The 24,787-nt window shown below is 47.1% G+C and overlaps 9 protein-coding genes across 9 annotated transcripts; 5 read left to right on the top strand and 4 right to left on the bottom strand.

The window, feature by feature from the left end:
- Window positions 1-276: 276 nt before the first annotated feature.
- On the top strand, window positions 277-2,033 carry T069G_00556 (fungal zn(2)-Cys(6) binuclear cluster domain-containing protein; the record flags this gene model as incomplete). Its single annotated transcript, XM_056167766.1, has 5 exons — window positions 277-428; window positions 496-1,191; window positions 1,254-1,574; window positions 1,634-1,938; window positions 2,008-2,033. The coding sequence occupies 5 exons, from the start codon at window positions 277-279 to the stop codon at window positions 2,031-2,033; spliced, it is 1,500 nt and encodes a 499-aa protein (XP_056033082.1).
- Window positions 2,034-2,249: 216 nt separating this feature from the next.
- On the bottom strand, window positions 2,250-3,343 carry T069G_00555 (uncharacterized protein; the record flags this gene model as incomplete). Its single annotated transcript, XM_056167765.1, has 2 exons — window positions 2,250-3,067; window positions 3,136-3,343. The coding sequence occupies 2 exons, from the start codon at window positions 3,341-3,343 to the stop codon at window positions 2,250-2,252; spliced, it is 1,026 nt and encodes a 341-aa protein (XP_056033081.1).
- Window positions 3,344-4,653: 1,310 nt separating this feature from the next.
- T069G_00554 (pro-kumamolisin, activation domain-containing protein) lies at window positions 4,654-6,709 on the bottom strand (the record flags this gene model as incomplete). Its single annotated transcript, XM_056167764.1, has 4 exons — window positions 4,654-5,201; window positions 5,283-5,803; window positions 5,859-6,443; window positions 6,495-6,709. The coding sequence occupies 4 exons, from the start codon at window positions 6,707-6,709 to the stop codon at window positions 4,654-4,656; spliced, it is 1,869 nt and encodes a 622-aa protein (XP_056033080.1).
- A 991-nt stretch (window positions 6,710-7,700) lies between these two features.
- On the top strand, window positions 7,701-9,743 carry T069G_00553 (pro-kumamolisin, activation domain-containing protein; the record flags this gene model as incomplete). Its single annotated transcript, XM_056167763.1, has 3 exons — window positions 7,701-7,755; window positions 7,840-8,868; window positions 8,923-9,743. 3 exons carry the CDS (start codon window positions 7,701-7,703, stop codon window positions 9,741-9,743), a joined length of 1,905 nt encoding a protein of 634 aa, XP_056033079.1.
- A 2,968-nt stretch (window positions 9,744-12,711) lies between these two features.
- Window positions 12,712-14,385, bottom strand: T069G_00552 (fungal specific transcription factor domain-containing protein; the record flags this gene model as incomplete). Its single annotated transcript, XM_056167762.1, has 3 exons — window positions 12,712-13,422; window positions 13,489-13,626; window positions 13,702-14,385. The coding sequence occupies 3 exons, from the start codon at window positions 14,383-14,385 to the stop codon at window positions 12,712-12,714; spliced, it is 1,533 nt and encodes a 510-aa protein (XP_056033078.1).
- Window positions 14,386-14,941: 556 nt separating this feature from the next.
- Window positions 14,942-15,754, bottom strand: T069G_00551 (uncharacterized protein; the record flags this gene model as incomplete). Its single annotated transcript, XM_056167761.1, has 1 exon — window positions 14,942-15,754. The coding sequence occupies one exon, from the start codon at window positions 15,752-15,754 to the stop codon at window positions 14,942-14,944; it is 813 nt and encodes a 270-aa protein (XP_056033077.1).
- Window positions 15,755-16,504: 750 nt separating this feature from the next.
- On the top strand, window positions 16,505-19,123 carry T069G_00550 (fungal specific transcription factor domain-containing protein; the record flags this gene model as incomplete). Its single annotated transcript, XM_056167760.1, has 8 exons — window positions 16,505-16,572; window positions 16,629-16,775; window positions 16,831-17,078; window positions 17,137-17,222; window positions 17,306-17,901; window positions 17,980-18,150; window positions 18,208-18,479; window positions 18,522-19,123. 8 exons carry the CDS (start codon window positions 16,505-16,507, stop codon window positions 19,121-19,123), a joined length of 2,190 nt encoding a protein of 729 aa, XP_056033076.1.
- Window positions 19,124-20,487: 1,364 nt separating this feature from the next.
- T069G_00549 (uncharacterized protein) lies at window positions 20,488-20,909 on the top strand (the record flags this gene model as incomplete). Its single annotated transcript, XM_056167759.1, has 2 exons — window positions 20,488-20,636; window positions 20,729-20,909. 2 exons carry the CDS (start codon window positions 20,488-20,490, stop codon window positions 20,907-20,909), a joined length of 330 nt encoding a protein of 109 aa, XP_056033075.1.
- A 1,453-nt stretch (window positions 20,910-22,362) lies between these two features.
- On the top strand, window positions 22,363-24,248 carry T069G_00548 (aminotransferase class-III domain-containing protein; the record flags this gene model as incomplete). The annotated part of the gene is made up of 10 exons (XM_056167758.1): window positions 22,363-22,502; window positions 22,561-22,596; window positions 22,656-22,958; window positions 23,007-23,210; window positions 23,272-23,414; window positions 23,488-23,641; window positions 23,714-23,795; window positions 23,855-23,946; window positions 24,008-24,141; window positions 24,202-24,248. 10 exons carry the CDS (start codon window positions 22,363-22,365, stop codon window positions 24,246-24,248), a joined length of 1,335 nt encoding a protein of 444 aa, XP_056033074.1.
- Window positions 24,249-24,787: the final 539 nt, after the last annotated feature.

The following is a 24,787-nucleotide window of genomic DNA, read 5'->3' as shown; positions in this document are numbered from 1 at the left end:
AAATGGATTTACAAAACTGGCGCTAATGCATCGGCCGAACCCTGCTCATGATTTATAATTTGCCTAGTTCCGTGAGCTGGCCCAAGGTTAAACGGCCGGCCCCACGGTAGCAAACGTCTCGGGAGTTTTATTCCATGTATCTTATAGCTTACATGCCCCATTAACAGAATCTCTCTTCCGTACAAGTATCTTTGGGGTCATAACGTTACAGCTATCCGCGGAGAATTGACTTGAACGCTACAGCACGGTTGTATCTGAATTGATAGCTACAAGACCATGCAGGCATCGGCTTCTACATCGGATTACACGACTCTACATATTCCGCCCCAATTTCCAGTCTTCGGCAGAGCGGCCGGAGTTTGCCATCAATGCAAAAGAGCCAAGACCCGCTGCGACAGAGCTCTTCCTGCCTGTAACCGATGCCTACTGTATGCATTCTTCATGTCTCGGCACAGTGCTCCTATGGGCCGGCCTTTCATACTCATATTTGTTTAGGAAAAAGACTCGTTGTGTCTACGGGCGGCAAATATCCACTAACAACTCCGCTGGCGGACTTTGCTCCGGAGAAGGAGAAGATGTCATGCCATCTAAACATACTCGAGCATGCTGTATCGCTAAAGTACCCCTTGACATGTGCTATAAGCTCGTTGGGATGATATCAGTGGCCCTCCTTAGTGGCGTTGATGATGCTGAGCAAGAAGCATCACTCCTTCGTATGACACTCAAGTCAGCAGGATTGACCGCCACGTCCATTGTTCAAACTTACAAGGATACGATTCATAGTTGGTTTCCGATTATGACCGATGATCAAATCGACCAACTTGTGGAATATTATGCTTGGGGACAATGTCGTGGCATTGACGGAATGCTTCTTTTATCCATGGCACTGATATCTCAACCACCTTGCGAAAATTGTGGCCTTACTATGCACAGCAACTTATACAAGGCAGTAAAGCAGTCATTTTTGCTTCTACAAACTACTGCAAAGCCATATTTAAAGGTTCTGCAGATCGGGCTTTTACTCTCACTGTTCGAATACGGCCATGGCCTTGACCGAGAATCTGAATTGACAATTGCTGGTTGTGCAGTCATTTGCAAATTAAACAATATGGATTCTGTTGCCGAGAGTAAAGATGACACAGGAATCGGCATAGATGGCATCTGCCGGAAAGCAGTCATTATTATGGACTGGTATGTGCGCTAGAGACATGTCCATCTCCGAATGAAAGCCCATACTGATCTATGGACAACAGTCTGGTAAAATTACCGAAATATTCGAAGGACGAGCAAACGCCGAGCGATAGTGGCTCAAATTTAGTAACGGCAGATGCACAGCTGGATGATAAAAAGATCAAGGAAAGCTGTGGCTCGTCGTCCAACTTTGAGATGCTCTTCCAAGTTGCAGGGATCGTCCGAGAGGCAACACAGTATATCAAGGATGAGAAAACATCCAAGTCCTCTCCAAATTCATATCTCGCAGTAGAATCACGGCTTCGAAACCTTTGCTATGCTCTAATCCAAGCCGCAGGTCCCAATTCTCTCGTGTTTTGCGACAGTATTGCGCTCGCACTTAGGTACGTTACCGCGAAATTGACTACCGAACAAGTTTACCAAGCTGACCATATATATCTAGCTTCCTATTTGAACTCAATACATTCCATTTGACGAAATCCCAAGAATCCGTTAGTGCGGCGGATAGACTTGCCATAGAGTCGTCACGTCGAATGGCGGTTGATATCTGCAAATCTATGAACGAGATAGTGCCAAGGAAAGGAGTCAAAGGACTTTCCCTCATTGGACTTTCAACCACATGCCGTGCCGCCCAATTACTGGCTAGAAATACGCCCAGCTTGTGTGGAGAGGGGATGTTTACCATTCCGGATCTTGAAGCCCTGGATCGCGCACAACACGAATTTACGCAGAGGTGGCGGGTGGGAGGTAAGTAGAGACAGATTTCTACTTATATATATGCTCGTTTCCTCAATCATTTCTAATTACGATATTTAGCAACATACAAAGAGTCAGAAGTCTAACGAAACATATTGATTGCGAAAGCTTCTTTACCAACAACTATAATGTTCATAGATCTTCTTTTTGGAATCGGTTTAACAGCACGGTACACAGTAATGGGCACTCAACGAACAATTATTGAACTTTAGAGATTTGCAATTAATTAAAATGATTAATTATCTAATACAAATTCTTGCATACGAGCTAATAACGATTGAACTGAACACTTTAAAGCGCTTTCATGCCGGGAACCTGAGTGGGCCGTGTAACTTCCCATCAAGCCCTAGAGTATCTCGAATAGTACTCGCACACGAAGCCAACCAGTCTTTGATCTTTTCCCAGATCTTATTGAGCCCTGTCGTCAGCCACGAGACAACTGTGTTCAACCAACCAAAGATGGATCCCCATGGAATGAAGTAAACGGCCGCCGCTACCCCTGGCGCAACCAGCATTGCAGTCCCTGCCGAGAGGGCAGTCATGGAAGCTGCTGCCGCTGTGCTAATCGCATATCCAATAAACTTATACTGAACAAATATCCCTTCCGCGGACATCTTAACGAACCCAGTTGAAGCAAGCTTACCGGCACTGGCAAGAATACCAACAATCGCGGAAATCGGGGCTCGGAAGTCGTCCCACCAACTTCCCTCCATTTTCACTCTGTCCATCTTTTCAATGTGTGCACGAAGCTTGTTTCGATCAAAATCAGAGAGAGTGGAAGAAGTTTCAGATAGTTGCCCTAATTGGCCGATATGAGAGCCGAGGTTGAACACGACGCCAGGTCCAAGCCAGAGTTTGGCTTCATGGTACATTCCCTCCCAAGATCGAACGGCCTGTCCGTGGAATTTCGAATAGCCATCGACATGAAGGTATTCGTTGGGGTTGTCATTGGTTGCACACCGATATACCTTCAAGTCCGTGATCCTGAACCCAATGTCGAAATATAGATGGCTGATAAACCCACTTGTAATGATCACAAGGTTGTCATATAGTTCGGATTTCTCAACGGCAGCGATCACTGCGCTGAGCCTAATGTCGTCTGTGGCTCTGATATCAAAATCTAGGTGATATAGACTGTTAGTTATATGGGCGAGACTGCATGTTTGTCAATTTTCATGAGAGCACTACTTTTCACCCGTTGGAAAATCTTGTCCTGCTTTTTTTGGTTTATCTTATTTGTCAAACCTTCGATGGCGCCATGCCGACAAACAATAATTACAAATGTGTTGGGATCAAATTCCAGCTGCTTGACATAGTTGACCAATAGTTCGATTTCTCGACTCAGGCTCGAGCCGTTCCGCGGCCTGAATTCCTCGTGTGCAGATAATTGTGTCATTCTGGAATAATTGCAAGAAAAAATTGTCTATGAGAATCCAGCAAGAAAATGAGAAACGTTTCAACGTTCTTTCGTTATGAAAGATCTACAAGCGCCCTTCCATTAAAGTGTATATGTAAAAATACACGTAGAGAAGTCAGAAAGAAGATGCGGAGGGGGAATTTATATGAATAAACTTCAGCTGCGAGGGTAAACATGTCTTAAATTCATCCCTTGCGGAGGTGTTGTCCATGGTCATACGGCATAATGTTGACGTCAGTACACAGATCGTCAGTCGAATCAAATGGCACGAAATTAACCGGTGAAGGCAAGCCAAGTCAGCATAACTTTAAATCATTGAAAATAAATATCCGTTTCACCACAGCTATATATGTAGACCAGTAGCCGTCTGACAGCAAGACAAACTTTATGTGGTAAAGTTGGGCGGCCCACGAAGGGAGTGGACGCCAGAGACAAATGTGTCGGTGAGAGTGTCTCATCCTGACATTAATGCAAGGGGGGGATTGCTATCCGATGAAGCAATGAGCTATTACATTTAAGCGAGAGGTAGCTGAACACGTTTTTGTTTCGAAACATATGGGCTGATTGATGAGAAAGGCTATCGGATGAATCGGGCTCTTTCTTTGGATTGACCTCAATCTACTAGCGAATACAGTAAGAACCGGTCAACAGGTTATTTACGACTATTCAAAAGCAAAATGTAAACATTTGAAAAAAAGGAATAGATGAGAAAAGGGCCTGAAATTAAAGGTAACCTGTAAATGTTCAAACCTAACACACAGATTTCACATTTTGCAGCGAAGATATGTCATTATTCACCAAAGAGTGCAGATCGCCGCCGGGTTTCACATGGCTGATCTATCTATTGACATGCTAAAATTAGAAGAAGAATCCTTGCAGGGGAAATAAAACTGTATATCAACCCGTTCCTGGAAATTGGAGCAAGAATAGTCCGTGTGATCATATTGTCCGAACCTAGCACACCACCCGAATCTCAATAGCGCATGTATACTTCCTCATTCGAGTCTGAGTCTGAGCATACATTGCTTTTAAATAGTAGTAACTTGAAAGTTGTCTTCTACATTCATAGCCGTAGACATCAGACACTTCATTTTGACTTCACACAGGAATTTTTCTACCAGTTACGTTGTCTCGAGGTTTCAGAATTGCTGAATTATTACTCAGATAGATCTATGTGTGAGCCCAAAAATTAACTATCCAATGGCTCTCTCTACAGGTTGTTCATTGCAGTCACCGCACTGTACCTGAACTACTTATTTCATCAAATCATGATTGTCATTGATCTATGTTCATTTCGAACCCAAGCTCATGAAGTATTCCAACATCCTGGGGTAATCTGGAGTACCCAAACCTGTCACCGGATCCCAACCCTTGGCGGCCAAAAAGCCAGGCGTATTACAGCCAGATGAGTTACCCACTGTGACATCGTTGAGGACGCTGGGATTAGCATACAAGGCTGGAGTTACAAAGCCGAGGGTTGGCATGCCCGCCTTCAATCGCTCAGTGTTAATTCGAGTAAGAATACCGGCGACAATTGGGGCGGCTGCTGATGTACCGCCACCGATGAAGACGTCGTTGAAATCAACCGTGATGACACGATAACCAACTGCTGAGATATCAGGGAACCCGCGGCCTCCACGATTGAAGATGCCGCCGCCTGCGCCGATGTTCTTGCCCTCCGAGGTGTTGTAGAACTTGTACGGCGTTGGATTTTCATCAAAGTACTTGTCAACGGCACTCTTTTGCCAGTCAGGGGTAGGGTAAATATTCGAGAATCCACCGCTGGAGAATAAATCGCTGGTAGCGATCTCGTTACCCTCTTTACCGTCGCTATGACCTGGAGCCAGCTGCGTTGAGCCAACGGCCAGCACATATGGGCAATTCGTGAGGGTCAATGGGTTAAAAATGGTAAAGTTACCGTTTGCATCTTCGATACAGTCGCCTCCGTTGCCAGCAACGCCGAAATCGCCTGTTGCTCCGACTATCGTCACGCCTTGTAGACTGAGCTTCATCCACTCACTGCACTGGCGTCTGTCATAATTTACGCTTCGCTGTTGTTCTTCTGGGCTGTAAGAGATGGAAATGACGTTGGTAGGTTTGAACAGGCCGCACATCCTCTCTCCCTTGAAACCATTCGGGTCTGGGTAGACTGGGTCGTACTCGGGGCTATCACCCGTAATGTTAAAAGCAGTGCGGTTGCAATAACTGCCATCAAGAGCATCAAGGAAGGTGTTGAAATAACCTTGGGTCAAGTTTACTTGGTAATTGAGGTCGTCGACGTTGTAAACATGGATATTTTGGGGATACACAATCGGGTAGGCGCAGGTTATGTCCAGCATGGCTTCGAGGTCGCCTGTAACGTGGGGGGTATCCTGATCACTGAATCTCTGAGCACCATCAATTGCAGTAAATAGAGGCGTAGTGTTGGTAGGAATATGTCTAAAGTAGACGTCAGTTGTTTTCTCCCATGTCCCAAAATGCCGAAGTAGCTTACGTTGCGAATTTCTCAAAGAAGATGCTCAACCCGGTTTGGTTGTACGGCTGTCGCTCGTAGATGCCCAGTTCATTACCCTCGACGGCATCATCAAAGATAGGTATGTTGTACATGTTACGAATACAACGGGGTGTGATGAAATCGTTGCAGTTGCTCGTGACGTCTTGGCCACCTAACGGAGCTGCGGGGATCACATCATCCTTCTTAGTATTGACCTCCCGACGAACCCGCCGCTTCTCAACGTCACCAGCGATCTGTAGCCTTGTAATTGCTGGGGTAATGTAGTCAATATGGTCCATAAGATCAGCCGGGATCGAGTATTCGTCTGTCCCAACTTGACGAATACCAGTCTTCTGGTTCTCATATATGTCGTAGGTTGCATTAAGGAGTTTCTCAAGCTCCCCTACAGTAGCATGAAATTGTACCCATTGGCGATTGTCTGATCGATACACGCGGTCCAACTCGATGCCCTCAGCTTCGAGCCAACTGTGAACCGCATCCACGCTGTCATCGTGGGGTGCAAACAGATCGTTCACCTCATCTCGGGTCATATGCTGGCCATAATTGGGCGAGTCAGGATTAGACCTTAGGAGAGTCAGCCATGTAAGAGATTCTATGGGTTATATCATCGCGTACCTTTCCATGAGCAGTTGGTGACCAAGATCGAGATTCCGCTGGGTCAGTCCAATGCTTACAGGCAGATGGCCATTGCGATTGATACCGCCTATCTTAACCCATTCTCCCTTAGACTCTACTGAACGCTCGTGGATGACATGTTCAGCCAATGAAGTCCCAGCGAAGACCACTGCTGCAGAGCAGAAAAGTGTCCAAGACGTGCGTAATGAACCCATGTTGTCTTTAATATTTTGAAAAGTGTTTTGAACAGCATAGAACAACAACTGAAGAAAGCCAGCGATTAAAGCACGAAGATATATAAGAAATCAATTAACCCAGATGTTGGACCATTCATGTAGCACACATGTAGCCATAGTAGCAATCATCTAGCACAGCCTCCTCCAGTTCTGCATAGAGCAGGGCTCCCCAGCATTAAGACTCTCGTATCGGGCGATATGATATGTAAACATGAAACATGAAACAACCATCGTGCATACAATATGGATCCAGTCTACACACTGTGTGAGGTGTTGAATCAAACCCTGTGAGAACAAGGGCTCTCTAGCAAGTTATCTCTCAGAGAAATACTTGAACCGGCACCCCGCTTAACGTTCCGGAATTCCGAGTCTTGCCGCCGGTTATCAACGGGACCAACGGTTTCAAGTATTCGAAATAGGCTCGAGACCCGGGATAATCACTCTAACTCTACGTGTCATGGTGTCTAATTGTAAGCATCATACCTTGCTATAGACGCAAATAAGGCGGTCAACTTGATTGCTGGTCCCGTCTTTGGGCCTCACAAAGGGCCACCAGGGTGAACTTTCACAACACGTTGATGATACCAATAGCAAGCGAGAGCAGAACGCTTACAAGTAATTTGCTGATTCTCATCCTATAGAAGATTCCATATTTTCTCTCAAATAAATAGGAAGCATGCTTTGTGTTTCATATTTCTCATTGGACGAAGTCTCGTAGTGTCCATTATTTAATTTGTATGCCCTAGAATCAAACGATCAGGGGCAAGCAGGCTATGCTGCAAGCTTCGTTGACAACTGACAGACACGGTCTTAATTCATACCGTGCGGCATGTTTCCCCCCAATCAAAGAAGAGCCTTTTTATCTTTTGATATTAGCCGTTATACACCACTAGGAAGTTGTTCGTATCCGAATTTAGAAGGTAAGGGAACTTTTGGAGGATATCTCTTAAACTCATGAGAGAGAGAAAAAATGACCAAAATTGAGACAGGATGGTATATAAATGCATTGGTTGGATACTCTGAAAGTATGTTCTTGGCACACAACTCTAAAGTCAACAACATTTTAACTCATCTTACAATGAAGAGACCAGTTACTTTTACTGCTGTAGCAGTTCTGCTCAGCGTGGCTGTAGCTCGTGTGGTACCATCAAGCCATGTACGGCATGAGGTGCGTGACGGGCTCTTGAACTCTCATTGGACAAAGAAGAATCGCATTGAAGGAGCTACCACAGTTCCAGTGCGAGTTGGCCTGACCCAAAGCAACCTCGACATTGGCGAAGCTTTGTTGATGAATATATCTCATCCCAACTCAGAGCACTATGGAAAACATCTCTCAGCGTCTGAAGTGGACGAAATGTTTGCGCCGTCAAAGAAGAGAATAGATGCTGTTACTAAGTGGCTCAAATCATCTTTGAACGACAGAGTGATCAATCTATCTCGAAGTCGTCAATGGCTGGAACTCAATGCTACGGTTGCGGAACTCCAGGAACTCCTTCATACCGAGTATCACGAGTATACGAGCAAAATATCAGGCAGGGCTGCTCTTGGCTGCCAAGAATATCACATTCCATTACATCTTCGGGATGGCATCGACTTCATCACACCTGGCGTTATGATGCTCGAGATTAGGAAGCGGGACCAGACCTCCGTTCGCAGTTTTGGTCCGATGGTGCCTAAACTGACACCTACAACGACTATGCGACCGGAACAATCCGGCAACCTTTCGAACTGTTCCTCTATGGTCACCCCTGAGTGTGTCCGCGCGATGTATAACGTAGCAGATAAACCCAAGGGGCACCCAAATAATTCAATCGGCATCTACTCAACCCAAGGGCAGCAGTACAGTCCGGACAGCCTCAGCATTTTCCTCAAGCTTTTTGCACCTGAGATCCCACAAGGCACGCAGCCAGAATTTCAAGGCATCGATGGAGCGCCTACACCCACCCCGTTACCGTATGACGCTGCAGAGGAGGCCGATCTTGACTTCCAGGCGGCATATCCCCTTGCTTACCCAGCCAAGGTGGTTAATTATCTAGTTGATGATTTCTATTATGAGGCTGGCGGCGGTGGGGTCAGCGGCCTCTTTAACACTTTCCTCGATGCTCTTGATAAATCATACTGTACATACTCTGCGTACGGTGAGACGGGCGACCTTCCGGGTGTTGACCCAACTTACCCGGACACGAGTGAAGGTGGCTACGACCAGCCGGAACAGTGTGGTGCCTACACTCCAACCAATGTTATCTCAATCTCTTACGGTGAAGATGGGGGGAGCCTGCCGATGAACTACCAGCGACGTCAGTGCAATGAGTGGATGAAGTTGGGCTTACAGGGCGTTACTGTCATCGTAGCTTCAGGAGACGGAGGTGTGGGTGGCTTTGGCAGCTCTCAATGCTCCGATGGACCCTTTGTCACGATACAACCGGCAGACTGCCCTTATGTTACCGCTGTTGGAGCGACGAATCTCACAACTAGCAGTATTCGTGGTAACGTGAAGTTCTTAGAGAAGGCAGCAGGCTTCAGTGGAGGCGGCTTCTCCAATATCTTTGGGACACCATCATACCAAGCCAACACTATCAAGTCATACTTTAACAATCACCCGCCACCCTACGACTACTATAACATCACGCTCAATGCTACACACACGACTGGTCGGTATAATCGTGGCGGTCGTGGCTATCCCGATGTTTCCGCTATCGGAGTGAACTTTGCTACATGGGTTGGAGTTAATGATGGTATCACGCTCGCAGCAGGGACGTCTGCATCCGCCCCTGTGTTTGCAGGTCTTATTACACGCATCAATTCGTTCCGCATGAATGCGGGCAAGAAGCCTGTTGGATTCATCAACCCAGTGTTATATCAACACCCCGAAGCATTTAACGATATCACGAGTGGCCACAATTCGGGCTGTAGTACTGATGGATTTAGTGCTGTCGAGGGTTGGGATCCGATAACTGGCATGGGAACGCCCAACTACCCCAAGCTGAAGGAAGTTTTCTTGAATATGCCATAGGAGATCTGGCCTACTCTTACCTTTTAGCTTGTTACCTTCAAACACGATGTAGGGTAAAGAAACACTAAAGATAGTAGAAGCAGAGAGCTATTAAATTACAAAATAGGTTATCGATATTCGCGATTTGGCAATACAATTAAATATCCCAAATGTGCACATACTCGTTTTCTTCATAAACTTGCTGGAAATAGCCTGGTTTATTATAACTGCTTGCACCGCTTTTAAGAGGTAGCATTTGTAAAAATAGCAACACATCTTAATGATGAATACTGGGTCCGATGGGCATGTCGCCTTTACTTTTTTACTGATCCGGGATCAAAGCGTCAATATGCTTAATTTGTTCCAGCCAAGATGTAACAGAACAACTCCGATTTCTCTACAGGTCTACATTGTCTGAAAAGAAAAGGAAGCCGTGCATGGCACGAGAGTAGTATCGATCGTGCCAAACGCACGATGGGTGTAACAATTGGGTAGCATTTCGTCCCAAATTATGGGGACTACTGTAAGTTACAATACGAGAATCAGAAACCGCTGAGGAAAGTTAGTGCGTGTTTCAATGCAAGCATACAGTATTACAAAAGTTCTTCCCAGGCCGCAGGGGTTACATGAAAGTTTCTGCTATTTGCTGTGCATTTCATTCCCTACCGGGTTGTCCTGTACTATTCGACAATCTGGGGTGATTGTTAATTTGTCTCTGTCACGTCACATGCCGTATTACTATTCTCATGGCCCACTTTGCTGTTCTCTTATAACATTTTTCCCCACGAAGAAGAATTGACAAATAATCATTCTCTAAACAGCTGAAGCAGAAATATTGAAGCTTTGCTCAAGAGGACACAGGAAGCAACATAGTATTATACTGGCACGCTTTTCTATGTATCGACTTTGTTCGGCAGGCAACTGGTGTGCATCGGGAGTTAGCATCGGCAATTCGTTTCGTTCTCGCTTAGCCTTCGAAAGAGGAACCTGGTTGGGCAGCGCCTTTTGAAGCCGTATTTCTTTAGTCAACTCTGCTGTCAAATCTCGAAGCAGTTAATTCTTCCAATTAGATCCTTCAAGTCAGCCTTCAAACTCCGCCCTAAATACAGGTGTACGGCACAACATTCCATCCGCTACAACATATTCAGCAACTGGGATAAATGGACAAATACCCGCTGCCGAGGTACCTAGGTAGGTAAGCTTACTGCAGCATAGGGGTATGCATGTTCGTGTTCGTGAGAGTGAGTGAACGAAATAGGAAGGCAGATCTAGCTAAGCAGTCGGGTTAGAACCGAATATTGAGTCCCGTTAGTCAGATGAGTAAAACAATTACGACAAACATATTCAGTCGCGGATAACAACTGGAGTTATTGAAAAGAGAGAAACTTGGTTTGTTTAGTGTAAACTAGATAATTTTTCCATCATGAGCGGTTCTGTAAGATGTTTTGTACCATTAGGAAAGGTTGGCTATTGAAGATCGATAGACCATAAGCTATTAGGTTACATACTACTTGTATGCTTAAAGATCGCGCCGGTCGCTTTCCGCGAGCACGGGACGACGCATCAACCAGGAAAGATTTCCAGATATGGAAAGAGACTGGGGAATCGACTGATACCCGATACCCCTTGGAAAGAGACCCAACAATTTGTAAGAACGTTGTAAACATATGCGGTCTTATGCCGCAAAAAACCAAGCCCACCAATTATACCGTCTTAACTCAGTCGGCCCGGGTCGTCGGGCCAATGCCGATCCCTCCATTATGTGTTTGTTGATGCTAATTAATTCGTACAACCGTTCTAGGATACGGCATACTAAGTTCAAAACGCAGGCGTCAGATAATATAGGAAACACTTCTTTTGAGAATATCTAATACCTTAGGAGATTCTAAGTGCTGAAATCTAGTCGAGAAGTTATTATGATATTTGCTACTTGGCCAAAGCTGAGAGCAGACGTGCTATGTACTGCAGAGACATGTTTTGCGGAGAGCTACGACTCCCCGATCATACGTACCCGTAGATGAAAACTGGAGTGGATAGCCGGATTTAACAAAGAACAAGCCCCCCCTAGTTATCGGAAGTCGGTGAGCCAACTAATGGAAGTGTCATTGGTGATGTGGTCAGCTATAGAAGTGGTCAGCCGTGGAGGTGGTCAGCCATAACAGAGTCCCCGGTAGTGGTTCGATGCAAGGTACCTACATGGATTAACTCGAGCCAATGAAGCGAGTTATGAAGAAGGCTGAGTGGTTCCTGAGATGATCTGGTTGGGAGGGTATCACGTATTGCAAAACTTATAAATACTCGTCTAAATCCCCCCGATCATTGAACTTTTAGAAGATATCTAAATCAGCCCTCTAAACAACAATCATCAACTCTCAATAAATTAAACAACTCACAAAACAACCGACAATATGAAGGTCTACGCCGCTCTCCTTGCTCTTACTGCCGCTCTGGCCAGCGCTTGCAACACCTGCAACGTAAGTCTCACATAGTTTCTTTCCATTACTTACTACTTGTTCTCTGTTGTTGACAATTATGAAGGACTGCCCTGGTGACCAAGTTTGCAACCACTTTGGAGGATTTGGAGTTACTCCCACTACTTTCTGCGTTGAGCCCAGCGATCCTAGCTGCAACGACCCCCGTGGTAACTGCGATACCGCTACCTGCGATTAATGTCTCTCTTGATGGAATGGGATTAAGGTTAATCTGGCATTCATAAATTAATCATAATTCATGATTCATGAGCATGTAAATATGGGTTTATATGAATAAAAGACGAAGTCAACGTTAAGATGCATAGTGGTTGCTCATAGAGGAGTGATAGGTTATGATTCCGTGTCCCTTACACATAATGCAGTTAAAAAGAGTCGTGTTGTTTCTATTTGTTGAAAAGGCGATCGCTGAATGACTAACTGTGAACTATAGAGGTAGTTACAGGATTGGAGTACGAAGACAAGCAAGAAAAGATCTAAAACGCCACATGCTTCGCATATCAGGATATTTTCCTCCCTATCACTTCGTTCCACTTCTTAAACTTGGACTTGCTAAGCATACCGTCGTGTCCTTCGCCCTCCTCGCCCCATGCGTCCTTTGTTTCAGCTATGCCCTTGGCAATCCAGCTGCCCTGCGCCATGAACTGATTCCATATCAAAGCTGAATCTTTGTATGGAGCCATCTCTTCCTTTAGGTTGAGAATGCGATGTGCAATGTCTTGTGCCTCAATTTCCAAGTCGTGGAACTTTGCTGGAGCAATGGCATACAAAAGTCTCGACTTGATCATTCGACAGACTGCGTATGTTCCTCGTAAAGCTAGACGCGTTAGACACCAGGGGCCTAACTTCCTATAGTCAAAATCGCTAGGAAAGACAAGAACTCCATATTCATCTTCGCGAAAGCCGCCGTTGGTTTGGACTATGGGGCGCTTCTTTATCAGACTTAGCCATATCACGAGATTTTTACGCTTTGCTAAGAGGCGCTCTGTGATATCGTCAATGTCTTTCTGTGAAGGCGGACATGGTGAAAGCAACAGCTCTGTTGTTCTTTTGAACAATCTTGGCATTTCAATGAGGCCTCCCCATAAAGCGAGGGCAAATTCCTTGTCGTTGGTAAGGGTCGCGTCTTCACTAACAGCCTCTCGAATGACGGCTTGCCACCGGGATTCTTCCAGAAAGCAAGGTGTATTATTCAAGAATGCTGACATAACCTAGGAGAAAAAAAAGGAATTAATTTATTAATCAGCGGCTTTCTTTGAGAACATGAATCTCCTTACCGTTGGCCCGATATGCGCTAGGAATAAAGCCTTCTCGAATTCTGTATTGAACATATGGGCGCCTCGAGCCTCTACTAGCCGAGCTGCACCGCCAACATGGTGCATCCAAGAATCTTCCCTGTCATCTCCATTGAGAGCCTGGGGAAAAGGAACAACTAGTCAGCTCAACATTGGCCATGATGAGACTCTCATTGCTCTACAGGTGACACGAACCTCGAATATGCTCAATAACTGTGTGGCACATAGCGTTTCTGGTTTCGCCCATTCGCGCTCATCGAGCAAGGCATGTTGCAGCGCTTTAAGTGCTTTTTGATAGTGCATCAGCGCCTTCAAATCGCCCTTGGGCGATCTATCCTCCTCTCGCTGGGATAGATACTGAAGTTTTGCAATGACACAATCGGTTGCATGGCGGAGCAGTGATACGTGCCCATATCGACTGGGTATAAATGACAAAAGCCTCTGACTTGAGACTTGCGCTGCGATGATACGATCTTTAGGCTGTGTTGGTTCGTATAAGTAGTGAGAAAGGGTACCGACACCGAGGCGGAGGCCGGTTAGTGGCATGAGATTCAGAAGAACCGAGAATTGCTTGGGCATCATTGGGTCTTGGAAGGCAAAAGGCATGGAAAGAGACGGAGGTTGGTAAAATCGTTGCAATTGATCTAGACTTGAGTCATCGTCAAGAGCCTCGGGATCGTCCAGCAACTGCTTGGGTCCCACAAACATGGGATACTGCCTCATGTTGTGCTTGCCATAGTCCCCCCTCTGTCTCCGGGCTATGGCGGTGTCTTTCATTGCCTGCTGCCGGATGCGCCGCCGAACCTGCGCATCAGTGGCGAGGTTTGGTCCATCATAGTTGACGAAGGAGAATGACTTGGCCGAGACTTTCTGCGGCATCCTGTCTGTCCGTTGTCTGTTTGTCTGGCTGGGGCTTCACGTCCCTTGATGGCTGAAAAGCGGATACTGAAGCCGGAGTGGATTGATCCAGGATCAGTAGCTCAGAGGTGCTTCTTTGCACGAATAAGCAGTCTTTAGGGCAATGTTGCAATTCGTACGCAAGGTCATTGTTGGCTGGAAATGGGCGGAAGTGCGCTCAAAGGGATTGACTGATGGCTTGATTACTATTCACAATTTCAAATCGAGTCTAGGCCATCGACAAACCTCCGAGACATGCACAAATGCGCCACATTAGGAATAACCATGGATTTAGTGTAATGCAAAAGGCAAGCTACATATTCTGCGAGTAACAAATTATTGGGTTTGTCACCAGCGACATCAATGTTCAGCATGTAATAAGTTGAGAGTCTCTATGGCGGCAATGGGATGGGCGGCAAGGCTAGAGCGGAATGTGGGTTTCAACCGGAAACACATCTTGTATAATACGTCCAATTCTGTTTCCTCCATGTAGGTATTTACAGTACAGCGATACAGTAAGATACTGGATACAGGTAGTTTACACGGTAGAATCCTGCAATCTGCAATACAGCTTACACAGTCTCTGCTTTGCTGGCCTAAGCGGATAATACGTGTTACCGGACTCATCCTCAGCCATCACGTCCATGCTGTTAATCTCGCTCACGAGGTCCGTATGGAATGGCTCTGGAGGATGGCTCCAGACGTGGGTGACCGCGTCGGATACGCATTCAATTTGAATCGCTCGAAACCCCTTTGCTGCTGCAGTGCGCATTAAGTAGTGCGCCAGCGACTTCATGATGCCCTTGCCCTCATATTCCTGCCGCGTGCTCGTCGCAGCCCGAAATAATACTTGACCTGGGCCAGTGGCTTTCCAGGAACTGTCCCGTTGGTCGGCAGCTTGCAAGGCACCCATGGCAGGTCCGAAGCTAGAGAGAGCCGCCATGATATCCATCAGCCTTTCAGGATTCAGCGGATCGAAGCTGTCGTACGCCATAGCGACTGAGACAAGAGGGAAATCCATCTGGTCAAGCAACTTCGTTACGCTGGCAGTCTCATCATCAAAATTCCAGCAGAGTTTTCCCGAACTGATGGCCGACTCTGGTTGTTTGAACTCGTATTCTTTGTCAAACACTCCCAACGAATGACCGGATTCAATCTGATGCTGTATCAGATACGCCATGCTTTTGTAGACTTTGTAGGTACGCCGCGTCAAATCTTCTGGACATGAAGCTGTCCATACTGTTGTCTGATAGACGTTGCTAAGAGCGACAATGGCCTGGGCCCAGTTACAATGTTTTAGCTCGAGCGGCCGAATCTCATAACGAGACGAGAGGTTTGGTGCTGACGCCATGAGGGCGTTATGATTTGCCTTTGTCAAATCAAGAGACCAGAAAATAGGACCGCATTTGTTGAGAAACAGTATAAATGAAATAAATAGGGCCTGGATATGCGATGATGGATTGCCGGATACCCGATGAACGGCTATTTGTTGTATACCTGTATCCGGCAATCCATCACACCTGGCAGGCGATGTGTCTGACACTTCATAGCACTTATAACCTTGGAACGCAATAACCCCTGTTTAGCTGTGCGGATTTACCATTTTATAACCATCTGTATCAATTCCGCCGGATTAAATTTGAACGAATGCTCTCTTGTCTCGCTACCGGATCTTCCCGTAGCTACATGTACCTACCATGCAAGATAGATTGCCACCCCACAAATGATGCATCGTAGACATCAAGATTTGTCTTCCAGCAGCACAACAAATATTCCAGCGGCCTTTCGATTTTCGAGCTAACCCCCGCACTCCGTTTGACGAGAATGATTATATTCAATCATTCCATTTCTAGCTTGGCGTATGGGAAAGGAAAGGTCGAGAATCCCCGACCTCGGCTTGCTCGGTTGTCGCCCCCATCGCTTAGTCATACAAACTAGCAGCTAGCTGCTCTCCCATATCGCCTTCTGGGGTTCGCGATAAGTCACAGCAATCCACTCTTCAACTCCATAAAGTGATTGGATGAGGTTTCATCATCTCGCATCAGCAAAATCTGCGGCATCTCGGACCGTCACTGAACTGGTGTCATCGCCGTGACCCCTCATGGACATTCAGGAATCGTCAAAGCCAAGCCGTCATCTAGATAGAGAGAGGAAACGAGCCGCGCGCGCGTACGTTTGATGCTGACCCGAGGACATCAAGGTTGTGTCTGACTCTGTCTGTATAGGTGTGATGGCTGTCGCCGCCAGAAGGAAAGATGTGATGGAGGCGTGCCTTGTCGGAGATGCTTCCGGCTAGGTCGCCAGTGCGATTTCTCAGGCAGGGCCGCAACTGAAGGGGATTCGCAAGCTGGCTCAGGAATGCGCCCTCCAAGGTAGAACTTTCTCATGATATGATGCGGGAGAAGCCAAGACGAAGTGTTCTAACAGCCAAAGACCTCGCGCGCCTGATCATAGCTCCGCTGAACAAGCAAAGAGGCTCGAATATCTGGAGAGAATCGTCAAGGGTTACGTCGGAAATAAAGATGCTTTAGATCTCGAAACCCTCAAGGGATTAGCTCAAGCCGCAGAGAAACGTCGGAATTCCCCTCGACCGGCAGACACCTCCTCTCAGAGCTCTGAATTTGAGGGCGTGGATGAAAAGTTTGAGATACGGCCCCTCCACGGCAATGTCACACGTACGAACTCGGTCTTGTCTATCTTACCGGCAAGTTGGATGCTAACCTTGACTTTTAGATTATTCTGGAGAGTTTTCTCATTGGAATTTTTCAATGCGGATCAAGAAATGGATCGATCAGAGTGTTCCCAGCGACACTTTAAATGTGAATGCTGACTACTGCTGATATCTTGCATTCAAGCTGACCAAGTTGTGTAGCATTCATCTAAATCACCAACAACTTTTAAGGAGTACTACCGCGCTGAAGAGCTACAGTCACATTCAGATGCAATAGGTGCATTAGCACTTTTACCGCCGAGACCTATCGCCGACTTTCTCGTTTATTCCTTCTTCAAACATGCACAGACCAACTATTTCTTCGTTGAACAGATCTGGCTCAAAGCCAAGCTTGATCTTGCTTATGAAAATTCGGCAGCATTCTCCCGGCGGGACGTGGGGTCAGTGTGCATCCTCTTTGCCATTCTTGCCATTGGAACGCAATTCGCCTACCTCGAATCGTTGGTTGATGGTGCCGAGAATCCCACGGAAAAGGGGCCCGATGCATTTACCGAAGACTCCGTTGGGATACTATTCTATCAGCAGGCATGCCGACTGCTTCCAGATGTAATTACGGCCTCATCGCTGGAGAGTGTCCAAGCCTGTTTGTTACTCGGCATATATACGCTTCCGGTCGATGCATCTGGACTGGCATACATTTATCTCAATCTAGCCCTTAAGCTTGCGATACAGAACGGCATGCATAGGAAATACCCCGTCGAAAGTCGAGATGCAGACGTTGTTGAAACCAGGAATCGGGTTTGGTGGAGCGTATACACCATCGAAAAGTACGCTTTGCTTAATGACATCCTTTTTGCGCCGAGGAATGGGGAGACATGTTCAATAAGCTAACCAAAAATCACTAGGCGTGTTGGAACGTTTCATGGCAGACCGACATCTATATCCAGTACTGATGTGGATGCTGACTTTCCCGTTCATCGTCCTGATCTATGGTCCTCGACCTCGCAAACCGATACTGCTCACATCTTGGCAACTTTGGAGCTGAACCAGCAGCTGAGTAAAATGTCTCGTGAAATGTGAGACCTTTCAAGATGACTTAGAATTAAATCAGATGGCTAATTGGTATTCTCTAGAGCAATCTTGAGATCGGTGCCTAAACATGAAGTACCGGAGGGGCTGAAAAGGCTCGCACAACTTCACCGTGAACTCAAGACGTGGTGGGATGCTCTACCAAATGACATCTTTTGCAAAGAATTCACATCCCAGTCGAAAATTTCTCGCAAGCATATGCATCTACAGTTGGAATATTGCCTCGTCCGCATGTACGTTGGTCGCGTCTTCATCTTCCCCGAGGCAGTATTGAGGGATGGCAGCAGCCCGTCCACGTCTGTAAACGCTCCCTCGAGTGCGTCTTTGAGCAAAAAAAGCACTCGTTCAACTCTGTTAGCGGACTGCATCGAAGCCGCCCTGTCAGTTATAGACACGTGTCGCTGCCTGCGAAATACGATTGGCCTTGCCCGAGCCTCTTACACCGAGTTCAGCTCTTGTCGGGCAGCTCTCCTCGTCATTACTACACAATGTCTTTCCCAGAAGACATACATGTTTAGACAGGCTTTGCGAGATGGCCTGTCGATGCTTAAGGAGATGTCAACTGGCAGCCAATCTACACAATCCGAAGTCTCGTTGATTGAGGCTTTTGAACAAGCCATCGCCAACATGAATACGCAGGAGCAGACTACCAGCACTACAGTGAGCGAGTCCCAATACGCAAAGTTCAAAAGATGGGAGCAGCTGTGGAAGAGCGATGCGCCTTTACCAGAAACAGCAGATGGAGGCGCTCAAAAGAAACAAGAGCCAATGGCACCCCCGGCGTCAGAGCCACCGAAGCACACAGGAGAACCACAGAAAGAAGATACAACGATGATGCCGTCAAGTACTCCCTTTTTCGGCGTCGATGGGCATTTTGCATCATTTCCGCAAAATCTGGATGATTTTTCGGCTTTCTTCGGGAATGAATTTGGATCGAATATTGATTCTGGACACGGCTGAAAGATGTACAGGGTCAAGAAAAGGGTTGACCCTGAAGATCGGTAAGGAGCACACTCCATTATAACGGGTTTGTGCGCATTCTTCCAGGAGACAGATGGTATAATATACCGGTCGGTTCCACCTTTGGTGACAAATTTAGAACCAAAGACGGAGCCAACGAGATCACTGCAACCACTGCGTTTTGGTTCAATCAGAGGTTGTCAATCTGCTCCAGGCTGGCTCCATGGTACAATTACAAAACCCGCAGCGACACAAGGCTATATGATAACTTCGAAAGAGGAGGAGGCCAGCGGGTTCTCCTTGAGGGCCAACAGAACTCCGACATTGTGTTTATTTTAAGCACCTTGCAGCGCAAGTCAGGACAGCTCGGGGAGAGCCGGTCGATCCATATGGAGCATCATGGTTTATGAGATGCTTCCGAGATATCTCACCAGCGATTTATTTTTATCCAAACGAAATTGAGAATGCAAGATGCCATTGTCTTTCGCCAACGGGAACTTAACGGAGCCCGCCAGAACTTACTATACTATTATATAATTTGTCACGTCAATGTGCTTGCAGAAGTGACATCATGCAGGGATACAATCGAAAAAAGGCTCTTGATCTAAGATTAGCTCCTGGGAAGGGGGCCCTGGCGTGTTTAAAAACAGGTCAATGCGACCATCGCCTGGTGTGACAACCTTGCAAAGTCGGATCATCGCTGCCGGTTTGAAGTGGCAAAGCCTCGTATTTGGCAATCCATCATTTTGTTTTCTTTTGGCGTCTCCCGTGGCAGTTGCTTGTTTAGGACATCGCTATGCACACGCTTCTTCTTCGCCAATCGTGAAACCCTGCAACAAACCAGTCCAGCGCCGTCTGTGCAGGCTGTTTGAAGGGTACGAGTACAAATGCCCTGAACAAGGCGGCTAAGAGCGTCTCATTGGCGCCTCAGCCGTGTCGCGGCGATGCTGTGCTTGGAATCTCCATACCAGAACGATCAGCTACTGCTGAAGCTACTCCAAAAACGTACGCCAGCGCGGGGTGAAACCAGGCACGCACAGCCTTCTATTGGCCTGGCGATTTCGTTTCATTTCCCAGGGCTGCGGGGAATGCAAGTCTGAAACCTCCGTTGCACAGCCCTCTTGGCCGTGCGGAATGGCGATGCGGTTAATCTGTTTACTGGTAACAGACATGCGGACCTTGGCGGACCAGCGCGCCGCGGACTAACAGTGACCAATTGAGGGCGAGATATATACGAGTCCATGGCTCCAGGTGATGGCTCAAGGGATGTGGTGTGATTTGAAGCTTCAAGTTTTTCTGTCATCTTTCCTCTCAATCAATACTTCTTGAAAACAAGCAGAGGTTTCGAGATGACGCGTGACACAATGGCGACCACACTTAGACGCTCAATTGAGCAGTTAGACGGCATCACCAAACTCCTCACGACGCGCTGCACAGATACCCAAGAGAGCAACACATGCGAGAAGCCCACCTCGCACACGCAGATTGTAGTTGGGGTCGTCGTTGCAACAGGGTGAGGCCTCCATTCTCATGAAGCCTCAAGTGGCCTTTTTTTTTATCTCAATTACAAACTCACTGACTCTTTTTTTCTTCGCCATGTTCCAGTCTCCTGATCTTGGGGTCGGCACTATTAGTTCTAGTTTGGTTGACTCTGAGACGGAGACAAATTGACAAACTCGAAGAAGCGACCGATCCATTCGAACTGGCCGCCTATGGCCTTGAGCAGACGCCAGTCCAAAAACAGAGGCGGCGCGATCGCTTCAAGGCGATGCTGGGGAGAAGATGAGACGGAATTTATCGCGACACGAGTTCTGGCAGTTATTCTACATCTTGAGCCTTCCGCACAGAAACACAGAATGAAACAGCGAGGCAAAGAATCGGATATGAAGCCGGAAAATGAAACCTTGATGGTGTCCCTTGAAAAGCGGTACTTACATCCGCGATAATATGGCGCTGAGCGAACGAGTATACTCAATTCACTACCCACGCGGCGAGCCATTGCTGCGAACCATTTCAACAAGCCGACGACGCGCGCACATGTTTTTGCAAGTCGGCATTTTGATCTACATCTTTGGAAGCAAAATATTGGAGGAAACTGGAAAGGCGTACTGGAGTTTGCCGTTGCGGGTTACGTACGGGTCCACCGATGCGATTAGGACTGGACGGATCGCCAGATCTAGCCAGGGTGGTTTATTTTTTTCTCTTCGCTTGCGCAGAGCAGACACGGGATGGCTGCCATTTATATTCTATATACGGATACCTTGGTCGTTTTTAGCGCTATTTTACTAATTCAATTTGTTTCTGCACCAAAAAAGACAGATGCGGCTCGATATCGTCATCAAGAAGAATATGCGTTAGAATCATATCCGCCGAACTGTGAGGTCATGACCAGATGACAAACATCATTTCGCCCTCTCTCGACTCTTGAGGTTCCCTTGAGCGACAAGTGTGACTAATAATCAGGCATGCGTTTGTATCTGCACCAGAGAAGGCGAGTTCTCCCTTGAAATTGATATCCAGGAGTTGCTGAGAACTGCGACGATTGCGATTTCATCAACAGAGTCTGTCGACCTCTCGGCATTGGCGACCTGGGTGCCCAATCGAAGCATCTGTGAAACAGTGTGTTAATATACTTGAGAGGCTATACGTGCAACGTGTAAACCTCTTCTTAGCCGGCGCATTATTGAAGATACTCTGTATCAAAAGAGAGCCGCCGCTTTTCTATGATGATTCTTATCTCTGGATATAAAAATCGATCGATGTCGTAGCAGTGGTTGCTAGGCTCCACTCAAGATTTCACCAATGTGGTGCATCCCTATTACACCCAAATCATTTCGCCTCCATCCTTATCGTACGAGTTGCACATCGTTGGATGATCAATCTTTTATCTCATATAACAATCTTCTCCAGTCCCCTAATCCGTCGATTCCGATATCGTCTTCTACATTCTACAATTTCGGCTTTGGACATCCGGAAGTTGGTTGTTCACGTGGGGCCGGCACGGAACCGGAACCGGGCCGGTCGACTCTCTCCTCCAATATGCTTCCCTCCTGCTCTATCTCTAGTGTGGATTCCCCGCATCCGCCACTCTGTCAACCGGGAATCGCAGTTCCGGGGTATCAGGAATTTAACTATAAGAGCCTATCTTCCAAACCTTCTTTTTTTTTCATCTCTAAAGTATCACCAACTCATACATACTCCAGCGAACCTGAAGCTCATCACATCAAGTTCCTTCTACAATGTCTTCTGTTCGTGAAGTGAAAGTGGCCACCGAGGTCCCTGGACCTCAGTCTAAGGCCGAAGCCGAGAAGCTGGGCTCATTCTTTGATAACCGAGCTTTTTACTTTGTTGCTGATTACGACAAGAGCGAGGGCAACTAGTATGATTATTCTTGCCATGCATTTAGAGAGAACGTGGAGGCTAACTTATATGTGAAGCATTGTCGATGTTGACGGCAACCAGTATCTTGATGTGTATGTTTGAGATGTCTCATGAAATACATGATCATATCATGGCTAACAGCTTCAATCAGCTACTCTCAGATTGCCTCCATTCCTGTTGGTTACAACAACCCAACTCTCACCAAGGCCGCTCAGTCCCGTGAGATGATCTCTGCCCTGGTCAACCGTCCTGCTCTGGGCAACTTCCCCTCCAGCCACTGGCACGACTCACTGAAGAACGGTCTTCTCAAGGTCGCCCCTGAGGGATGTGACAAGATCTTCACTGCTCAGTCCGGCTCTGAGGCCAACGAGCTTGCCTTCAAGGCGGCTTTCATGCTGTACCGCCGCAAGCAGCGTGGTGAGGGTGTCGAATGGTCCGACCACGAAGTCAGCTCGTGCCTCAACAACGCAAAGCCCGGTTCACCCGAACTCGCCATTCTCAGCTTTGCCAACTCGTTCCACGGACGAGGATTCGGTAGCTTGTCTGCCACCCGCTCAAAGGCTGTTCACAAGCTCGATATTCCTTCATTCAACTGGCCTCAGGCACCCTTCCCTGCCCTGAAGTATCCTCTTGACAAGTTCGCCGCTGAGAACGCCGCCGAGGAGAAGCGATGCCTCGATAAGGTCGAGGAGCTCATCACCACATGGTTCGTTTAAGCCACTATCAGTATAAATGGTACAATTTTCCACTGACACGTTTTTGCATAGGCAATTCCCCGTCGCTGGTTTGATCGTTGAGCCCATTCAGAGTGAGGGTGGTGACAACCACGCCTCCCCTGCTTTCTTCCAGGGCCTTCGTGACATCACCCAGAAGCACAACGTCACCATGATTGTTGACGAGGTCCAGACTGGTACGTTAATCTGATCTGCATACGCAGGATAACTGCCGCCCCAAATACGATGTCGCTAATGCATCATGCACAGGATTCGGCGCCACCGGCAAATTCTGGGGCCACCAGCACTGGAACCTGACTTCTCCTCCTGATATTGTCACTTTCTCCAAGAAGGCCCAGACTGCCGGTTACTACTTTGGTAACCCCAGATTGGTCCCTGATAAGGCTTACCGCCAGTTCAACACGTTAGTTGTGCCCGATTATGATGTGAACGCAAATCTATGATACTGAATATATGCGCTAACACTAAAAACTAGTTGGATTGGTGACCCAGCCCGTGTTCTCATGAGCAAGGCCGTTGTCGAGGAGATTCTTGCCCGCGATCTCGTCAGCCAAACCGTAAGTCCAACAGATATTTCCCCCTTTGAGCCATTCCCAAAGGCTAACTAGATTTCCAGGCTCGCGTTGGTGTCGCCCTCTACAGCGAACTCGAGCGCCTCGCTACCAAGTACCCCCAGCTTGTCAGGAACCTGCGCGGCAAGGGACAAGGGTAAGTTTCTATAATGAAATTAATCGGTATCAAAGTGCCCCTGCTAATGATGCTTGTTCAGAACATACATTGCCTTTGACACAACCGACCCGGCTAGCCTCGTCAAGAAGATGAAGAGCCTGGGCGTCAACATTGGCACATGCGGCACCCAGACGGTGCGACTCCGTCCCATGCTCATCTTCGAGGAGGCTCACAGTAAGTCCAATCTGATCAACCAAGACAATTTGTCGTTTCTATTTACTAATGATCATGCAGTTCCTTTCTTGATTTCCGCATTGGACAAGGCTCTTGGATCAGCATAGACTGAAAAATTGAAACCATTTTGGGAAGCATAGGGGCGTTGTTTAATCAAGAGAAAGCGATATTTCATTTTAGTTGGGCTTTTGTAGCATATGGAAAGGATTGGTTGGCATCATAGTTTGGCCCTGAAAAGAATAATTTTACGGTTTACATATTACATCTGCGTCTTTCACATTACAGTATCGAGTGTTTCTGATAGCGACATTCAATAATTGGGCAGCTTTTGACGATAAGGAAACTAAGTAAAAAGTTTTCTTACGCATCTCATGACCAACAACAGCCTCCATCCTTCAGCGAGTCAGCCCAGATAACAAAATTCCAAAACCCCTGTGCAGAATATTCTAACTGTGCCGCCGTGTGGGGGAGATTTGCCACCACGTAATGGTTTGATCATGCGCATACAAATTCGCGCACTAGACCCCGGATCGCAATCATCTTGCCCATTTATATTAGCTGAGTCCGTTTATATTAGCTGAACGAAACTCGAACCAGTTCCGTCACCGTCTCTCCCTCCGGTGTCCGGCCCGGACGCTTGGACGCC

The sequence above is a fragment of the Trichoderma breve genome, chromosome 1, assembly GCF_028502605.1.
Source record: "Trichoderma breve strain T069 chromosome 1, whole genome shotgun sequence".
Taxonomy (NCBI): domain Eukaryota; kingdom Fungi; phylum Ascomycota; class Sordariomycetes; order Hypocreales; family Hypocreaceae; genus Trichoderma; species Trichoderma breve.
The sequence above is the reverse complement of the archived record's forward strand: the minus strand, read 5'-3'. Positions and strand labels throughout refer to the sequence as shown.